We start from the raw sequence: 20,743 nt of genomic DNA on the forward strand, positions 1-20,743 counted from the left end.
AGACCCAAAGATATTCACTTTAATATAAAACAGAGAAACAGAAAATGCCCTTTTACTATAAAGTGATTATCAAAATAGTAGGCGATTAACTATTTTCTGTTTTATTTATTAGTGGACTAATCGTTGCAGCTCTATAGCGAACAATAGCGAAGAAAAAGTTCAAATACTGATTCATTCAAATGAACTAAATTAGTAGTCTTAACTAGTTAGCTAAAAGTATTGGATTAATGGTGAAATACACACACCCCTGTGGCAGAAGTGTCATGAAAAGATGATCTTCCATCCTCACCTCGCAACAGAGCTGTCAAGATGTTCAGACCCGGGATTTAACCTCCCCCACTTCACACTGTTGCATCCTACCGACACACACACGCACATACAGACTGCACAGTATGCACTACAATGGCTTAGCTGCTTTCAAGCAATCTGGACTAATGTCATACAAAACCTGCACAGTATTATCAATAATCCAGTAATTAGACTGCACATGGTGAACACTATTACTGGATCAGGAGAACATTTCATTTAAAGACCAGTAATGCCAGTGGATGAGTCCTGTGTCCATTACAACTGTACTGGGCTAATCTCTAGGTAGAAGTGTGTGTGTTTTATGCTACAACATGTGAGTATTGCACGGACAATAGATAAGACAGGGAGTGCAGGGAGGAGTGTGGAGGTGACTGCTCTGAGCGTAATGTCAAGAAGATTAACAAGAATTGAGCAGCAAAGTGACACCTGAGAGATATTTTGGTGAGTGCAATAAGCTGTGGTACTGCACTCCACTGAACAGCAGACAGAATGGGAAGACAATAACACACACACACACACACACACACACACACACACAGAGTATGTCATTGTACTGTGAACTGCAGTGTTGTAATGTTAAGGAATAAAGATGGAAGCAAGGTTTTTTTTCAACATTTCTTTTACTGATCTTTACACTTGTCACGGAACATCACATAAAATGATCAGAGCAGACTCGCTCTTTTGTTTTTTTTAATAACAAACAACGCAGTTACATGTTCTTGTCTCAGAAACAAATACTGCTTTGTCAAAAATGTTCATCTTTAAAAAATACCACCGATAATCACTGGGTTTTATCATTTAGGGTTTAGAGAAATGAAATGAAATAGTCTGGTACTGGACTTGTCTAGTTGTAGATGTGTCACTGTGATGCCAAAACAGTCTGAGGGATGCAAACTGTTATTTTGTACATCTGAAAAACAAGCAGTTATAATTCCACCTCACAAAGAGACTGAGATCATCCAATTCTTGTACCTAATTGTACGTCACAAAAAAGAAAGAAACACTACTGACTGATATAATCTTTACATTTGTAAACACCTTTGGTTTGTGGTTGTCATCAGTGTGAGGACCCAAATCTTCAGAGGTGCCAAACGAGACACACCAACAAACAAGAAACCACTGATCATGCCATCATGACAGAAAGGCTCATATACGTAGATTAGAAATGCTTTTGTATTGTATCTGTCCTTGATTGGTTTATTTTAGTCTAGAAGATGTTTGGTCTGTTAGCCGCTGAAGGGGTTCGGTATACATGTTATGTATGTATGTTGAGATACATGTATATGTACACTGTGACACAGGGAGAACATGTGTTGTATTGTAGTCCCTTTCCTGTCGAGTTACTTTAGATCGATATCACTGTCATGTCTGTAAAGTAAATATGAAGCTACAAACAGCAACCAGTTGCTTAGCTTAGCATAAAGACTGGAAACAGGTAGAAACAGCTAGCCTGACTCTCTAAAGGTAACATCATCAGCCTCCCAGCACCTCTACAGCTCTCTTATCACCTCATTGTTGGTTTAATCCATACAACACAAGAGTAACAACGACACTTTGTGGTGTTGCATAGGGTTATGCATTGGGCTTGGCCCGGTGCAGAAACTCCCTGGTTGAGCAACAACCAGGAAAAAAACGATGCTCATGCACAAAAACCATGTGTGCACATACACTGGTATTTATAACAGAAGAATGTGTGCACATCATGCACGCTTCAGACCAGCCGTACGTTTCAGCTGAGATAGCTGCGGGTGAAATGATAAGGAGGACATGAAATATAAGTTGAGAAACAGGTTGTTTTCAGATTTCACAGATAAACAGCATTTCATCATCATTTCAATTTAATGTTAGACATCATCTCCCTGTTAATGGTCTTTAGTTGTATCCATCCTTCTGATGCTTAATAATAATGATAATTGAGAATTCTACTGCAATGATGGTTTGCAGACATGTCATCGACAGGTCTAATGAGTGGTGGAGCCGGCACAGGTATCCATATGCAAAGGTATGTTCACTGTGAGTGTGGACATGAGGCTTGAGCACTTGGTCCACAACAATTGAGATTTCTAAAACAAAATCAGGCGTACATGAGGCTTGAAAAATCTGACGGAAAGAAATGCGTATGAGTATTTCTGTTTTTTTAGTCGTGAATCTACATATAGATTTACACATCTGGCCCCAGGAATGTGACCACAGTGATACAACGTGTTAATTAGTGAGCTGTAGGGGAGCTGGTAAGATGATTTTGTTAACTTTGGGACTGATCTTCTCATCGAACTCTCTGTATATTTGCAAGTATATTTCCTAAAATGTCAAATTACTCCTTTAACTTAAAGTCTGACTTGTCCCGTTGTGTTTGCTACACATGTATTTCTATGATGAAGGTGACTGTTTGATAATGCTGCAGACAGACTTCAACTCTCTTTTTGGTAAAACCTCATCAACGGACAGACCAACCAAACCATGACAAGCCTTTTCTGATAGAATCCAACTAAAGGAGCTTTTGAACACAATTATTTTTTCAAGGCTTTAGCAACTGCCCTTGAAAGTTGGGTTAGGGTTTGTGCATTGTCAAGACAGGTAATCCTAGAAAACATGCATTTTGAAGTAAAACAATAAGAACACATTTTGGGTGTGGAAATTTAGTTTCTTTGAACTTTCATAGACATTTAAAAGAATCCCTGCATTTCACTACATGCCTGTGTCCTGTCTTAGTCAACGCAGTCACTTGGAATGCAAGATACTTAGTAACAAGAACAATTACATTAACACACAATATACACGTATCTATAAAAACACTAAGGCACTTGAACTTGTGATTTAACATTTCCAATGTGTATGATTGTTGTCTTAAAATAATTTGAAGAATACACATGGTGCCGCCACTGCAGCACAGTCGCCCGCCATTGCCTGAGACAGCATCAAAATCAACCAATGTTTAAGAAAAAGAGCGGCTTAAATCAAGTTTTAAAATGCTACATAATATCTTGCAAACACACGCACATACACACACAGAAGCACACACTCCCAAATCCACAACACTTCATTTTGCAGGCTTGTTTAGGGTCCTGGAACAAGACCGGTGCACCAATATAAAGCCCCACTTGAGACCTTTAGTTTTGTGCAATGGGGCTTGAAAATGGTCTTGGAGACCCTTCACTTCACTTTTAGGATTTATGATGCCACCATGTGACCTTAGCCTATATATATATCATTGTTTAAGAAAATGTTCCAGTGCCAACAGTGGCCAAGATCTGTTTTGTGTATTTTATCATTTTATTTGACCATAACATAAGCAATAGAGTTGAATGGAGTTTGTCTGAGTGCAATCGATATTAGAGCATTACAATAAAGCTGACTTGGCATTACTATAGTGTAGATAGCTCACACCTTCATCTGCTATGAGGAGAAATAATCTTCAACTGATGACAGCTGTCGTCATCGTTACATTTACATTCTCAGAGAGCACAATCATTGTCTGTGAGCCCTGCGGTGCCACAGGCTGACCTTGTGGAGATCCCTTCCTGTGGCAGTAGAGTCCACAACCTGCCCCTCTTCTTCCTCCTCCTCGTCCTCCTCCTGCTCTCCCTCATCCTCCTCTTCTACCCTATCTGTCATGCAGCTCTCCTCCTCTGTCCTTGTGTGTGCGTGACCCAGCAAGGTCCTAGTCCTACTTTTCTGGCTTGAGTTGTCCTTAACAACATTGAGGGAAGGCCCAGCCTCTCTTCTGTCATCCTCTTCCTCTTCTTCTTCTTCTTCTTCTTCCTCCTCTTCCCTTTCTTCTTCCTCTTCATTTTCCTCCTCCTCGTCCTCAACATCTTCATCCTCATCATCATGCTCCTCTATGGCCACTGTCAGTCCTAACTTACTATGGCTAGCTAGCTGAAAAAAGTGTGGTGTGGACGTTGAAAGTGCTGCATCATACATGGAGAACGGGAGGTGGAGGTAGTGTCCTGCAGCGGCTGCCGCTGCATAGATGCAGCAGCATGTCTGGGCACAGTCGGGGCGTAGATCCCCCTGCCCCCCACGCACCATTCGGAGGCGCTTACGGAAGGGCGGTCCAGCTTGGGGTGCTATGCAGATCCGGGTTGGTACTGCTCCGTGGAGTGCCTGGTGACTTGGGTTAGTGCTTGGTGCCGGGACGCAGGGGCCCGTGGTAAATGCTGGGTTGGGTGGGAAGCACCAGTCTGTGCTCTGGAGCAGAATCTCAGCTCGCAGGCGCCGAAGGAGGTTGTTAACAAGGACAGAGCGTCGGAGGAAGGCCTCAGGGTCGTCAATGAAGCGCATCTTCTCCAGGGAGAGGCGCAGCACATGGGCACGCTCCTCCAACACCGGTGCAACCTGAAGGACATTGTCAATTAGATTCCCAACCGATGTTAAATGGCTCGTGAGAGTATGAGTTATTTTTGCTATGAATAATATCAATGCAAATCAAATTGCAAACAAACCCTTTAAAAAGATAACTGTGTAGGTGCATAAACCTCTTCTTCTTTTAACTATGGCAACTTTTTATTCCAAAAATACCTTTTATAATAAATCTGGTGGGAGCAGTGCTTTCATGCAGCGATAATTGTAGCCACTTTGAATAAACAGCTAAATGTATCCCTGTTTACCATGATATTTACTGACTGCTATTTTATTTGAGTGGTAAAATTCTACGTGTAGAATTCATCCACTATATGGTGCCCTCAGAAATGATAACAAAATAACAAAGTCAGGTCATGCAAAACTACATCTGTAATCTCAAACTCACTATAAAGTGAACTATGGCATCACATCACATCATATAGGGAATATTGGTTGAATATGGAAGCTTGTAGCATCTTTCAAATGGTTTCATGATGACAAAATGATGGTCTATAATAATTATAGTTAAAGAGTTAGAGTTTGTGTAAACTTCTTCATTTACAGTAGTACAGTGTGCTACAGTTAGTAAAGAGCACAGCATTGTAATGAGGTAACTTGGGATACACTGTGTACTGTGAATGTAAGCATGTGAGTATGTAATACTTACAGTCTGGCAGTACGTCCTGAAGCTGAAGGGAGACTCATCATCATCATCAACAAACTTCCTCTTGAAGTATGCAATCCTTGATACTGAAACATGATCAGGAACTCGCCTGCAGGGGGTTTCTGCAGACACAACACATTGTAATGACATGAAAATCATGTCATTCCAAAACAACATTAATATAGAAGTGAGCTGTACACCAGCCGTAAAAATAACTTTTCTGATGCATTAATAAAAAAGAAAAAAAAAGTAAAGGAAAACACTTTTAGTCAAAGAAACCTTTAACAAAAGTTTCAGTGTAATCAGTTCACAGTCACGCTGGTTAAGCTTGAGTTGAACTTGAGCCTCAGAAGCAGCCTAAGGACAGCAGGAGATTCTAGAAGAACAGCTTTCTTTGGCTACTGACTGTCTGATTAACAATGTGATTAAATGTATCCTTAAATTACACCGACTCTGTAATGAAAGCAAATACACCTACTGCTTACCTGCTAACATGCTATTTAGTTGGTTGCTCCACATCATTTGCAATTACCTATACTCAAATCTTTCATATTGACTGTGACATGCACCGAGAACACTTTAACAGCAGGGCCATGACAGACCGTGGACAGGATGTGACTAGCTGCCCTGTCTGAAGACTAAGGACTATAAGATGTGGTGCAACATCATTGCTTATCAAATAAGTTTGTGGATCATGTGATTAAATCCAGCTTACATAAATGACTAAATAAACAAACATCTGTGTTTGGTGTCTGTACCTTGTGTACATTGCTCCTCAGAGCTGCATGGTGGAGCAGGGTCCGACAGGCAGGTCTTAGTGCAACGCTCCGATTCCCATATGGGCTGGTATGTGGAGAGCGGAGGGTCTCCCTCTGGGTCCAGGAAAGGATTCATGGACAAAACTAGGGTCATCTCTCTCTCCGAGTCAGGTCTTGAAAACAAATTAAAATGGAAAAAACAAATCTAGTCAAACCCAAAATAAGTTGTAATTCTAAACACAGAACAATTCTCCATGATTATAAGAGGATACTTTCAAACAGAAAACACATTGATGAATGAGGTGACATTAGTTTATTCAATGCAACCTTCAATATTCTGTTAAATAATTCTAATAATATAAAACCGTAGCAGTTTGCACATTATCTCCATAAATCTAACAAGCATTGTGCATATGCTTTCCTAATGATGCGGTTAACAAGATGTTTGTCTACGGTACTGGCAAATACGTCGCTGTTGCACGGAGGAGTCACCAGCTTCTGTGCAAGCTGCATGGGAAATCCGAACGACAATATTTGTGAGCACAAAAAATTGCCAGATGGCTGGCAACTCTGTGATATGCGTGGTACTGTTACATGGGGGACACAGATGGAGAGATGACACCCACTCACATCGTGAATTCCCTATTGATTAGTTGGTAGAAGAGTTAGCGAGATGTTTGACACGCTCATTCGGTGAAATGGATCTCACACATCAAATCGCACTGGGAAGCTTGTGTCAACAGCATGGTGATCTATAAAGCTAAGGAGATGTGCACAGTGCCAGTAGGTCCAGAGCACGAGGCAAACAACTTGACAAAAGGTATCAAACAGTCACAGTGTGTAGATCATGTTGGTTTGTGTAAGAGTAACATCACCTTAAGTTTTAAATGAAAGTGATGCAGATCAGAAGAAACATGAGGAGGGCACATTACTTGGCAGCGAGTGACTCTAGCCGCCAACTGAGCTTTTTTCAAACTGAAATCAGAGCCCCACTGTGAAGACACTGAGAGCCAAAGTCTGTTGTGATACTTTGAATCCGAGGAGAAGCTCTACGGTGCTTTTGATCACAGTGAACGACTGTCATTTGGTTCGCTGTTGATTCCCTCCCCTTCATGCAGAATGCAAAGGAAGCTGTTTAAGGCAGCGGCGGTCGAACCTCCTTGTCACCACCTTTCCTCCTCAAAGCTTCTCTACCTGCCCCCATAAACAGATATCATCGCCCACAACCCAGCTTGACAGACCAAACTGAGGCGACACCATTTCAGCCTCACCCGTTGGGAAGCTGATTAAAATGTCCGCTTCAATAAGCTCACTGCTTTGCTTGGATGAACAGTTTCATTTCTATGCTGCTTTTCTAGTGTTTGCTTTTAACTGTCTAATCAGACACACCCTAACGCTACTGAAACATCACCTTAGGCAGTGCTGCTCCTACCAAACCCATCTAGCAAGCCTCAGGTAGTAATGGATTACATAGAAGAGCATTGCATTGAATATTTTTTAAAGGTTCAGCAAGCATGCTTTAATATCAACTCCAACAGTGCAGTGCAGTGTCTGTATCACTGAGAATGCTGCAACAATCCTCATATTTATGCTCCACCTTACCCTCACTCATGAACAAGTCCCCGCTCTGAATTGTCACTTCATTGTGGTGGAGGACTCTGCACGTCCTTGTGACTGTCAGAGCTGCGTTGGGTGCATTAGCCAGTAGGATCTACCGAGACAACCTGCTGTCGGAGATGATAATGTTCATTTCAAATGTGCTATCCATGTATATGTAATGTTATATTGCAGTATCATTATTTATATATAGAGTATATATCTTGTCTGATACACAGACCTTAGTGCGAGGCAAAGTGGCAGCTCTCCAGGTGCCCGTCCACACTCGGTACTTGGTATTGAAGTCTGGGTCTTGAACTGGCTACAGTCCGGTTCCTGAGCCAAGTCCCTACGAGCTGAGCTACTGCCCCACTGTGGAAGGTTACTTTCAATTGTTGAAGTTGCTTCTCCCAGCCAAAAATCCCATTCTTTTATAGCGCCCCTCCCCCGGACCTCACAGCTTCCCGGGGCTATGGATTTGTTACGAGGACGGGGATATACGCAGGGGGAGACTGTCCTCAGTGTGTCCCCTGTCTGCAGCTCGTCTCGCTTTGTGGGGTTGACTCTTTGTGTAATCACAATTCATATCAATTTGCGTTTATTGTCCTATGCACAGTAAAACAAAGTTTCCCTGTACAAGTTTAGAGAGAATTATTTCCACCAGACATTATGACGAGAAAGATTTAAATATGATGTTACCGGATAAGGAAAACCCTGTACGGTGTGGGAAGGACATGCATCCATGTGGCAGCTGAAGAGAAGCAGCTAGTGACTCCATGTGCATCAGAGAAGAAGACTCATGAGTGTCTTTATTTGCCTCGGGCCAACAGTGCGTGTCAACAGAAAAAAGGACTGCAGCACAAAAATAAATGTTGTTTTTTTTGGGGGGGGGGGGGACAAATTACTTCCACAATTCACTGACATATTCTGATGTTAATGCAAATGGAAGAGCGAAGGAAGAATCCATCTGAAAGACATTACATTGTATTCTCTCTGACCGTTGGAGCCTGCAAATTATTCCAGTTATTCCTGTTCTGGTGGTAATCCATTGCATTACATTAAGGATTATTCACATTTCATAATGTGTTGTCAGATTTAAACCATACCTCCCTCATCAAGGGCCACCAACTAGGGCCAATTATGTCACTGTTATTGCACTAGTGCCATGGTTAATTAGCAGCTTTAGCCCTTCTTGATTCCCCCTGAGCTGCTTTATTACCCTTAGCTACTTTCATCTCCATCACCTCCCTTCACTGCTGCTGTTACTACGTTTTCCGGGACACAAAGAAACAAGCATGCCATCACTCCCTTTGCCCTCTTTAGGGACCGCCATCTCAACACTCCCACCTCCCTCCTTTACCGCCTCTTTCATCCCCCAGTCTCAATTTCCCTCTCTCTCGCTGACATCCTTTCAACAGCGGTCACAGTCGACAGCTCTCTGAACCCGGGGGGTGAAAAAAAAAAAGCAACGAGAATACCGACAGAGCAGCTTCCCTACATGTACAGCAATACTTCTTGTTCTTCAAAGACAAGGAGGAGGAGGGGAGACAGCGTGAACAAATGTGTGTGCGTCTGTGAAAGGGGTAGGGAGAAATGGAGGGTTGAGAAATAAAAACAAGGAACGTGGAGAGACAAATCTCCTGAGGGGGAAATCATACCTCTCTTACTCCCTTTCTCTGTATCTGTCTGCATCTCGCAGGAATGTGAGTGATTGAGAGCAAGCGTAGGCTGTGTAAGAGTGTGTGTTTGAGGAGAAAAATAGAGAACCTGTGAGTGTGCAGGTTTAAGTGTGTGTGTGTGTGTGTGTGCTGCTTCACCTCTGTTCACTCTCCTCTGGTGTCATCCCTCTTATCCTCCCTCTCGCACAGCTTCCCTTCCTCTGTCTGACTCTCTATCTCGCATTGTTTTTCATTAGAGCCTTTGATGATGAGAAGTTAATTGCAGTGCCAGGGCACGAGACAAACCTTGGAAGGGATAGAGAATAGGAAGAGAGAATGAGGAGAGGTGGAGATAGAGGGAGGGATGAGGGATGTTTGGATGGAATGAGTCAAGGAAGGAAAGATAAGTGCCTTAGGAGCCTTGTCATGAGTGGAGACAGATCGCCCGCAGGGATGATTTCTGCTGCTGTGATTGACTCACTCCCTCCAGCGCAGATAGACACACACTCAGACACACACAGCTTGTAGTGTCCTGAAATATTTCAGAAGGAAAGTCAACTGAGGCTACGACAGTCAACAGAGGGGCTCCTACACCACACTACTACTGACAGATTGTGGATTTTTACACATATACAGTAGGTGCTATTTTTGACATTCAGTCTAACAATAACCAATGTCTTTGGCCATTTTAATTGTAAATGTTCTATTAGATGTGGGTGTTATTTAGGTTGTAACATGTGTATAAAGATAAATGTCTGGTTTACTTTCTATTTCTCAAAACAAACCACATCCACCCATGTGCATCCTTCTTCAAGAGGAAATCTAAATAAAGCTTGGTGCACAGGAGTGACCTCTCAGGGGAAGAACGTGGTACAGGAACAAGCTCCGATGGACACAAACTTAAAATGATCTTAAGGAACACCATTTTACTTTCCCCCCAACTAAATTGACAGTGGTAGATGCCTAAATCCTGTATTATGAAAATCAAATGTGTCAGCTTTAGCATGTTAGCTTTAGTCTCTGTCTGTTACATCCCTGTTTTAAAACAAGTCAGCAGGAAACATTAAAAGGTCAGCCGTAGACGGTGTTTTCAACCAACTCATGGGGATAACGTAGAGCTTAATTTGCTATACAGCTGATAAGATCTGCCAACGACAGTTGACATTTGAGAAATCTAGGCCACCACGTAAAGAAGGAGAAGCCTGCTTTTGTCTTTTTCTGTCTGAAATCAGGGACCTAGAGTTTCAAATATCAACATTTCGTGGACAAATCTGTCACTGTTGTCATTGTAGACTGCACTTATATAAATAATATGATCATTTATCGTCTTTCAATAGAATCATGATGAAATCTAATATTGTGATATCATGATACACAATTACTTAGTGTAAGTACATACGCACATACTAACTCAAATTTCTCAGAAAATCTGATGTGAAATATATTGAGGGAATATCATTTGAAGATTGCGGTTTTGTTTTCTATCACACTTTATAATACCACTCAGTTCAACCTTCCAATCCCAACCGTCTCCAACATTAAGCTCCATCACTCTAGAATACAATAGTGCACACAACTCAGGACAGGGTTCTCTCGGCATATTAACATTTTTGCAATTCAGCGCCAAGATGTTGTCATTGGCTCCCCACATAATTGCTCCAATGAGCATCCATGTAGCTAGCTGTTACACAAACTCCCTTTTTTATCCTTACTTTCTTGTAAAGACGTGTTCGGCATGGAAGTTACTGTAGGCTACTCTCTTACTGACTCCATGGATATGTGATTGGCCACCGAACCGTGACGACAGGCTGCGTTTCTCCAAAAGTTGAGGCTGAGATGTGAGGACTGGTCCCGCACCGACCCCGACTTGTTGTTCATCCTCACTGCCTGCAATCTACTTATTCCCCTCACCTGGTTTCCACAGCCCATCTCCTCACCTGCTTCTCATTCCCTCATTAGTTCTCTCAGAGGATATATACCAGGTCTCTCCCACTTGTTCCCTGTCAGATTGTCTTGTGTTTTTCTGCCAAGCTCTCCAGCGATCGTCTAGTTTACCTGTTTAGTTTTCCTGACCTGCCTGTTTTGACCCTGCTGCCTGTTTCTGGACTCCGATTCTTCTGCCTGCTCCTTACTGGATTTGTTTGCCTTTTGGACTGATTCACTGATATTTGACCCTGCCTGGATTACTGAGTAAACTGAACTATATTGTATTCTGCCCGTCTGTGTCGTGCTTTTGGGTTCAGGTCTGTCGGTTCCAGTGACCCTTACAAGTTTAAACCATCTAATAAACTGTGTGCTCTTTTTTTTTTCTCTGCTCCCTCAAAAATGCTAATCGATCCAGCGTGTGTGCGTGTGTAAAAAGTGTTTACTCCCTGTTCTTTTGGCCAGGTTTTTACTTAGTGTTTCCAAGCCTTGGGGGGAAAAGATCGCAGTGAAAGAGTTCATGTCTGTGGTTTTAACATGAAAATAGATCCCTGACAGCCTGAGAGGGTCTTCACAACACACACAAGAATGCAATGTGCCATGACTTAACATCTGCACAATGAGGCAGATGCATTATGGAGCAGGGAATTCTGCAGAGGACATGCGTGTGTTGGTAAGATGTTGCTCTGCCATATTCCAGTACCACACATGACATGAGTGCCCACCTAGTGTATTAGGAATACACATTTAATAGAGATCAACATGGTGAATAGAATATGCATTTATGCTAATAGTACAAGAAAATCGGAAACAAATGCTGTTGACGTCAAATAGGGCTGCACTTTTATAATAAAACAATATGTATGGCTAAACTCTGAACACCATCATTAATCACATTTATATGTCTCTGGACAAAATTATTTAATTTCTTATTCTCTTTTGTGTTAGCAGCAGCTTGTAAGAATATGTACTCATCTGGTTTAAACCACAACATTTTCAAATGACTTGACAATTTCCTCACTGATGTTGAGCCAACTCATGGGTTAGGGTTGGTTAGATGGACAAAGTATTAATTCTCCATCTAAACATTTGTCTCAGTATGACAAATGACATGAACAATAGTAGACATACAGTTGAATTGTAATACAGTAGGATTAACTGCAAATATGTGGTTAACTATGAAATCATGTTAAAACAAATGCAGAGCTCTGAGTTGTTATGCAACTTAACAAAGGAACCCACAACACTAATGCAAACCATCTTTGCATCAGATGGCTTCGAAAGAGCTTCTCTAACCCTGAAGACTTAATATGTGCATCAACTTTGACTGGATGACAATGTGAAGACACTTTTAATGCATAACTTTAGTGTATGTTGAACCATGTGCCATGCCTTATAGCCCATTTCATTGGTGAAGCAGTTCATATAAGTTGGGAGACAGCTGCAATGTATTCTATATGTATAAAGCACAGGGGGGGGGCGTTTACAGTAACCATGTGCCTATGTACTAAGAGTCAAATCTTTTTTCTCAGTCACTTTTGACAGCTCTTGAAAGTGTCAGCCTTTGTCTATGTCAGTACTCATCTCTGTACAGAGACAGACAGGTGTGTGTCTTTGTGTGTGTTGGGCCAAATCTAAGCAATACAACTCCACAGTGAGAAGACAAGTGGGCGTAGCCCTGGTAGAGCTGCCTGTGGTTGCCTTGACAGGAGCTTCAACAGCCAGGTTCCTCGGAGCACTGTGATCTCACAGGAAGAGAGAAAACTTGAGTACTAGCAGTGCCTTCCCTGCTCCCTTACTTTTCTCTTGGAGCTTGATGCCTGCTGCCTTTGCTCATTCTGAGACTGCACAGTGATGTGCTTTGACAGGGACAGGGCTGTTGGAATCTGTCACATGTGGAGTACCTGTTGTATCTTTATAGTGCTACCTGGTCACCTGCATCACTTTGTAGAATGTCTATAGTCGAAGACAGCCCTAAAAAATCTGTATTATTGCCTTTCTGTCTTCTCTTCACTTTTACTGGTGCCCTGCTACTTTTAGTGATGCTTTACAGTGAAGAACCGGCAATATGCATTAACGCCCTACAGTTGGCAGCAATGTGTATCACACCAACCCTCCCACGCTTGCTGCATGCATGTACAGAATGTCCTCATGCAAATATTCATTGAAAAAAATATAAATAAAAAAGGGTTATTTAGTAAATATAATGCTAGCAGCGGAGTTAACAGCCTGTTGTTTAAGTTGAGTTAACTGTATTTTCATCGCTGAAACAGAGTTGCCCCATTATTTGTAATCTGACATACCACAGCCAGCCAAACTGTAATTACATTACACTACATTTACATATTTGAAGAAACCAAAAGCTGACATAAACTTTACATCTAAGCATACACTACGGAAACAGTCTGTGATCTTAACCCACATGAAGAAAGAGTTTGAAAACTGTGACGCAGCAGCGGCGGCAGCAGCACTGTCTGTGTGGACACCTCATATGAGTAAGCCGCGGCAGTTCAGCCAGGTAGCGGCCGGTCACACACAGGTGAAGGTGGAGGCAGCGTGTGCATAACCATAGATAGTATAACCTGTGTGGGTGTAACGTAGTTCATCGGCTTGTGGCAAGTAGATCGCCCTCATGTGTGTGCTGAAACCAAAATGTGTGTGTCCTTAAAGGTTCAATGAGCCACCTGATTTAAAGAAATAGGGCGCAGTATTTCACCTCTAAACTGGGTCCACACAATCTCTAATTTTTATATTTTAGTTGTAGTAGTTTGGCAGATTAATTTTATTCTCATTTATTCTTTATATTGTGTATTGCATTTACTACGTGGCTGAAGTGGAGTTAACTGCTAACTAAAGCTTTCCCGGAGCTGCCGACAGCTCTACGCTCGGCGAAGCAGCCTCCTGGCAGCTGTGAGGACAACGTGAGGTGATGCAGGTGCTTTTCTCCTTTCTGTCACTTTGAATGTAATCCAATAAATAAATAATATAATAAATTAGGTTTAAATCTGGCATACATTGAACCTTTAAACCTAAATAAGTGTGTATTTATCACTGTAACGACGATATTGCAAAATTCATGTTGTGGCAGGACGTGACACTGATGAAACCGTAGCGCCCACCCCTAATCGGGAAACAATAAGGTGAAAACTGCTTGTACAATACCAATCAGAAAGCAGACTAATGAGAAATAAAGTGGACCTGATCATCATACTGTAACTGAGAACTTTAAGCCAAGATACAGCCCACTTCTTCTCAATATGGAGCGCTACATCCCATCAATATGCCTGTTGGCGTGGGGGTGGAGAGTGTGCAAGTGCTGGCAGGCTGGGGGGGAAGCACACAGCCAGAGAGTACAGATAGAGAATAGATAATAGGTGTCATGACATCAAGTTCTCCTTCAGAGTAGCAACAGCAAGGCACTGTGCAGGTATGAATCCAAACTGAGACACTGAAATATCAAGCAATTAGTCCCCTACTATTAGAGTGACCACAGTTACTCAGAGACACTAACAACAGCCACACTAGACAGAAAAGCATGAAGATACTTTGCAGAAGCATGAAGCACTGACAGCCTCTTTGATATCAACAGGATCAATAATTACTCATGTGTCTTCTTTAGATATTATGTCCTTATATACAGTACACATGTGTGTAGGATTAGAGACAAAACAAATGGTACAGTAGTTTAGGAAATGCGACACTTGCCTCCTTGTGCACATGATGGCCATGCATATTTGCAAAACATATTTTCAGGCTTGACAAAGAGCCAAGCTTGGTGATAAATCTTGGGTCTCCTTTCTTAAATGAGCCCCATTACTTTGACTTGTTCTACCTCTGCTAATACCTATATTCATTTGAGTAGTATCGAAGTATCGTTTCTTGTGACATCCCTACTTAGAAGCAGTGTTTCCCATGAAGACTGTGGTGGCCCGCCACAGTTTCATAATGAACCGAAAATATCTTCACACTTCTAAATGGGTGTGCTGGCTGGCCCTTACCAAGCACATGTCCTCTGCAGCAGTGCAGTGTGACTGGCAAGGTCGCCCAGGCTGAAGGTGGCTTGGAGCTTCGGCCTTAAGCTTTACAGAACCACTTGCCCCCGACATTGCCGCTTCCCAGGGCCCGCGACCCACTGCGCAATATTTTACTATCAACCAGGCAGACTGCTCAGTGCGTCAGCGGTCTGTAACGATGTCTGCAAACCACCTGATCTATCTTAAAACACGGAGCCCGTCACATTTGTCATGCTTTGTGACAGTGTCTCTTTAACTGTGTCATCACCATTAATATCAAGTCAAAGCCTCTATTTTCATATGCACAGTTAAAAACAAGTTTCCCCGTACAAAGAAATTCCTAATTTGCCTCCCATTCTGAACGGTGTACGAGGTATACAGAAATAAATACAAGAAAATAAATAAATAAAACTATGTACATACAATATGCAGAATAATAGAAAGAGATTTGTGCAAAATTCTATGCAGACAATGGGTAGCCTAAATGTCTGTGAGTGTGCAATATGGAGTGTGAGAAATTGTTTACAAGAAGACAAAGTTCTTCATAAAATTCTTAATTTTGCTCTACATCTATAACATGTACACAATTTTCTTCCGGAGGAGCATGGCCCGGGATCCCCCTCCGACCCATCACAGTAATTTACGCTTCCTAATCAATTCAGAACAATCTGTCCACACCTGATTCTCCATTTAGTTTGGGTATGCTGTATGTGAATCTACAGTATGTGTAATTTCACTACTCAAACACAGAAATAACCTTTCACAAATGTTAACATTTCAGGCTTTGCGCTTATATTAGTGACGGTTCTTTCAGACTTCTTAAGGATACCCTGATGTTGGACAAAAATAACGGACAACTCAGAGGCATCCTCCCTGCCCTTCCACTCTCATGCTGTGTGATGTTCGTATTTTCTTTTGGTTGAATCTTAGATTGTGTTTGTGCCAGCTTGCAGCCTGTCAGGAGTCATCAGAGCAGCTTGAAGTTGGTAGAGGGCCGTCTTGACCACGGTGGCGTGACTAAGCTGGGCTCAGGGCCTCCGGGGTTTCGCCCAGCGCTCTTCTCGCTGAGTGGTGACACATGTGTTGTGGCAGGGCAGCTGTACGGGGCTGCATTATGGACTATCTGGGGATGGCTAGTTGTGGCTGTGAGGGTTAACAGGCCAGGGGTCCGTGGGTATGTCACTGCCAGAGGTGGATGCAGCACATTAAAGGCATCAAGGGCACTGGTATTTATTTTTTTAAAACATGTTGGTGACACTACAGTACAATCTCCTTTACACTCCTGAACAGACATTGTGAAAGGGATTTTCAAGCTATGTTTTTCTATATATTAAATTACGAAACTGAAGGTTGTGAAATGAAATCCACCGCAAAATATGTTACCACTTATGATAAGTGATAAACCTTTACCTTCTGGAATGTGAGGCATTTTGAACCTACATGTTGCATTAATCCTGACTCGTCTAAATAAAAGCATGCTCTTATGCAGGTCTAAATCCATTACAGACACAAAGAGCAAAGTACTGGGAGGAATCTCGGAGAAACATGTTTTTGGGAACTACAGGATTTGAAAGAGCAGGATCTCAGGTTGTACATGCAGTTTTTTCAAGAGAAAGCTGAAGTCATAAGGTCTCAGCTATAAATAAATGTCACGTCACACGTCCATCTATTTTTGCACTTGTGCAGAAACAAATGTGTGTTCTGCTTTCCTATCAAGTTGTCCACCTAAGTTGTGTGTCTTTCTGGAGCACAAAGGCGTATTCATGATGGGGAAGTGGTGCCTGAGGGGAAAAAGAAGTCTGGGGCTACACCCTGCAGTCCTCACACACACACACACACACACACACACACACACACACACACACACACACACACACACACAGAGCAGCTCAACTTGTCTTGGCTGAGAAAAAACAGAGCAGAGAAAGAGAGGGACAAAGGGAATGAGATGTAAAGCCCGCCTAAGCTATTTCTTGCCAACTATCATCACCGATGACATGCCGTTAGCATTTTTGTCTTTCAATGGTAATCTCAATTTCCCTTTGTAATATAATATTCTGTATTATCCACTACACCCGTCTTTGGCAAATAATATACTATTACAGGTTTGTGTATGAACAACACACTTCAAGTGCTGTTAATTTTATGCTCTGCACCACGTCTGCTGAAAGGTAGCCTTTAAAAATGCATTGAATCTCTTTCAGTACATGTCTGCTAAGAGCTATGTTTTGAAATGCTGCTCCAGATGTGAGTGTCTGCACCCCGCTGAGAGAGATGAATGGCTAGGGGGGCTGCAGGCTACCTACAGGTTCACATCCTTAATGAGCAGAAGAGTCTGCTGAGAGCAAGATATGATTGATAGCGCCGCAACAGAACTGGGAGGGAAATCGCAGCGAGGGCTTTTGATAAAGACGATGGGGTGGAAGGCTTTGGCAGGCGTCAAAGAGAAGGAATCTGGCATCGGACTTGCCCAAGCTGGATGCCAGGAACCCGTCCACCATGATGCAAAGTCGGTCCGCTTCCTCTTGTTACAGCCCCTCTTCTCTGGTCTGTTAGTTCAATCTGAGCTGGATGTTCCTCCCTGTTGCATGCCTCATAATATTCCACATAACACACTTTTCCCTCCAAGGGAAACAAATAGCAAAGATGGAATTCCTGGCAAACAACTCCGGATATTGTTGGCAGTGAGTGGAGGTGAAGCAAAGACAGAGGGGAGATGGCCTATATTTATTGACCTTACTCCATAAAACCTGATATGTTTGAATGTTTTTAATCCTCTCCGGGGCTAACAGGGTGGTAATGGTGAGTGAGGCGATGCTTGTGACACTAAGTCTAAGACAGCACAGAAAAGACATCAAGGAGAGAATTACAACAGAAGCTCAGAATTCAGCTAAATCGTCTAAACTCGCATTCATTCAGCAGGCAGCAGTAATACAGACAACCGCCACTTCAGGATTTGCAGCCAAGAGCAGTCCCCACAAAATAATGAAGTGAGGCTGGATGGATGCCAGGAGGGTGGCTGGTTATGTCAGCCTGCATAATGTGCAAGACCAGGGTCTCTGTCATGTCATACTAGTGAGCTATTGACGGCCCTTATTCTCACAAATCCTACAGTAATCTGATCATTCCACTACGGGTTTATCTAACTATGTTCTTAGTTCAGTGAACATTGACTACAATAACCACTTTGCATTGACTAAAGCAATATTGCTCAATCAACAGAATCACCTTAAACAAAATGTTCAATTTTAGAAACTTTTGTTCTACTTATTTTTTATATTGTCATTGCTTGATTAGAATTTTAAATAAACAGAACTACTTAGGAAAATTAGTTAGTATGCAATTACATTTTTTTTAATAACCTTAACTTAACAATAAGTGATTGTTTACCTGCATGGTATGGGCGTCAACAAAATATGAGCACTTGCCAAAATTATGTTTGAGTCCAAATGGGATGTTGAAAGGTTTTATTAATTAATAATGAACACAAAGACACGTACATATAGAATCAGATAAACAACCTAGGCTTTGTGAGAGAGCGTTTAGGAATAATTTATGGCGGCAAAAATATTATTACAAAGCCCGCTTTCACTTTTTAATACTAAACCTGATGCTTACACAACTAAACATCAGGACACATTTAGCTAAAGGAATGTGAGCTCACCTGTCTTGAATTGTTTTGACCTCGGCTCCACACTTGCTTTGTGATAACGACAGAAATCCAAGGTGCTTTGATGAAAAATAAAAAAAGTCCTACTGAATAAACACTGCAGGGTCCTCCGTTGGCAGCGCGTTGTTCTAATTTTAGCCTCCTAGCAGACACGCGAACCACACTGGCGGTTTAAATACCACTTATGTAATTACTAGATAATTAGCTGCTTGTCTAAATACTTATCATTAAGCGCGCGCGTTTCTCTCACAACACCCGCGCGAAGCATCCCCACGCGCTTTCCACACTATCAAACGTAGACAGATATTGTTTTTCTTTTCCTCAATGAAATAAAAAGGTGGCCTAACGTTGGTTCGGTGCCGTGGTAGTCCATTCAGGGTGTCTTCACATGCAGAAGGTTCCGCGCTGCTCACGTCGCTCCGGCTGGGTCGACAGTTGAGATAAATGTGTGGCGGAGAAAACAACATCAGCGTCGCAGCTCCATCCCTCCCAGTCAACTACTGATGAGGAGTTCAAGAACTGCTCGGAATTCTCCCTACTCTCTTGGCTCTCAAGTTGTAAGTGAAGTCAGTTACTTATTTTTAAGCAGCTTTTAACCTTTTGATTTTGTTGTGGGCAGCAACTAACGATTATTTTCATTATCGATTACACTGCCAAGCAACAATCCGAAATCAAATTATATGTTTACTATTAATTTACATGACCAAGATAAAGACCAAAGGCAACTAACATTATTTTATTTTTATTATGTCTATATTCTATTTAAAGTAATGTAGTCCTACAGTAAGAACAAGAAGAGCAACAAATTCTCACATTTTGAGAAACTGGAAGCAAATGTTTGGAATTTCTGCTTGAAAAACGATTAATCGACATTGCCACTTGATTTCATATTTACAAATAATAGATCAACTACTCATTGCATCTAATCTAAATGATTGCTGTTTGTTCCCCATGTCATTTGACTAATCACTTTAGCTCTAATCATGTTTCATTAATATTGGTTGATTGATTCTTGTATGTGTTTTAGGCCCACTTGATATTACTCAGTCATCAACATAGCCATACATAAATGCATACACCAGTTTTGCCTCATACTTGTTTATCAATCTTTTCATTTACATTTGTGTTCATTTTAATGTCACATTAATACCAATTTGTTTTGGCCTGTGCACGGAATTTGTGATTGTCATAATTCTGACAGCACTTTAAGGCAATCTAACACTTTCTTTAGATGGGTTGTGTGTTGGAGATCTGCTCTGCAGGGATGTGACCGACAAAGAGAAGGGAGGGAGCAAGCCCCTCTCATCTGTCATGCATTTCCCCTTTGATTCAGCAGCAGCCACTGAATCTTATTTTGCAGCATTTGTCCCCCTCGGCGCTTTGTTCTGTGTTCAGCTGTGGAATGTGTTGGAGAACACAGTCAATTGTAAAAAAACGTAAATCTCTGATCTTGTTTTCTCTGTCTTTACTCTCTTTGTTTTCTGATAGCTAAAACTACCACCGAAATATTCAGGTTTGTGCCAAGATCACATAAAGCAGTCAGACCTACGTCATGGCAAAGTCTCTGCAGAGTGTAACAAACAATCGGAATATTTCTTTTTACTTTCACAAGTTACTAATACTATGACAAGTCATTTACTCATAATAAAAGCTGAAGTCAATCTGCTTTCAAACAAAGTTTATCAGACAATATAGTGTTCTGTGGCAATGTGAACATTGTATAGACTTAAATAACTGTATTAGGGCAGAGCTGCACATCATACTTAAAATGTACCATAAGCCCAAAACATACAGTGTGAAAGGGTTCA

General features: G+C 41.8%; 1 protein-coding gene across 5 annotated transcripts; it reads right to left on the minus strand.

The window, feature by feature from the left end:
• Positions 1-931: 931 nt before the first annotated feature.
• Positions 932-19,391, minus strand: sertad4 (SERTA domain containing 4). 5 transcript variants are annotated; one of them, XM_029461120.1, is made up of 5 exons: positions 18,930-19,391; positions 9,489-9,861; positions 6,076-6,248; positions 5,321-5,439; positions 932-4,647 (listed from the first exon to the last, which is right to left on the minus strand). In XM_029461120.1, exons 2-5 carry the CDS (start codon positions 9,512-9,514, stop codon positions 3,778-3,780), a joined length of 1,188 nt encoding a protein of 395 aa, XP_029316980.1. In that variant the 5' UTR covers positions 9,515-9,861; positions 18,930-19,391; the 3' UTR covers positions 932-3,777. The 5 variants fall into 5 exon arrangements, with proteins under 5 accessions (XP_029316980.1, XP_029316981.1, XP_029316979.1 ...); XM_029461121.1 differs by lacking the exon at positions 18,930-19,391 and adding an exon at positions 11,042-11,187 and having other exon boundaries at positions 9,489-9,635; XM_029461119.1 differs by lacking the exon at positions 18,930-19,391 and adding an exon at positions 11,042-11,187.
• Between the last annotated feature and the right edge of the window lie 1,352 nt (positions 19,392-20,743).

This window comes from Cottoperca gobio, chromosome 22 (genome assembly GCF_900634415.1).
Source record: "Cottoperca gobio chromosome 22, fCotGob3.1, whole genome shotgun sequence".
Classification (NCBI taxonomy): Eukaryota; Metazoa; Chordata; class Actinopteri; order Perciformes; family Bovichtidae; genus Cottoperca; species Cottoperca gobio.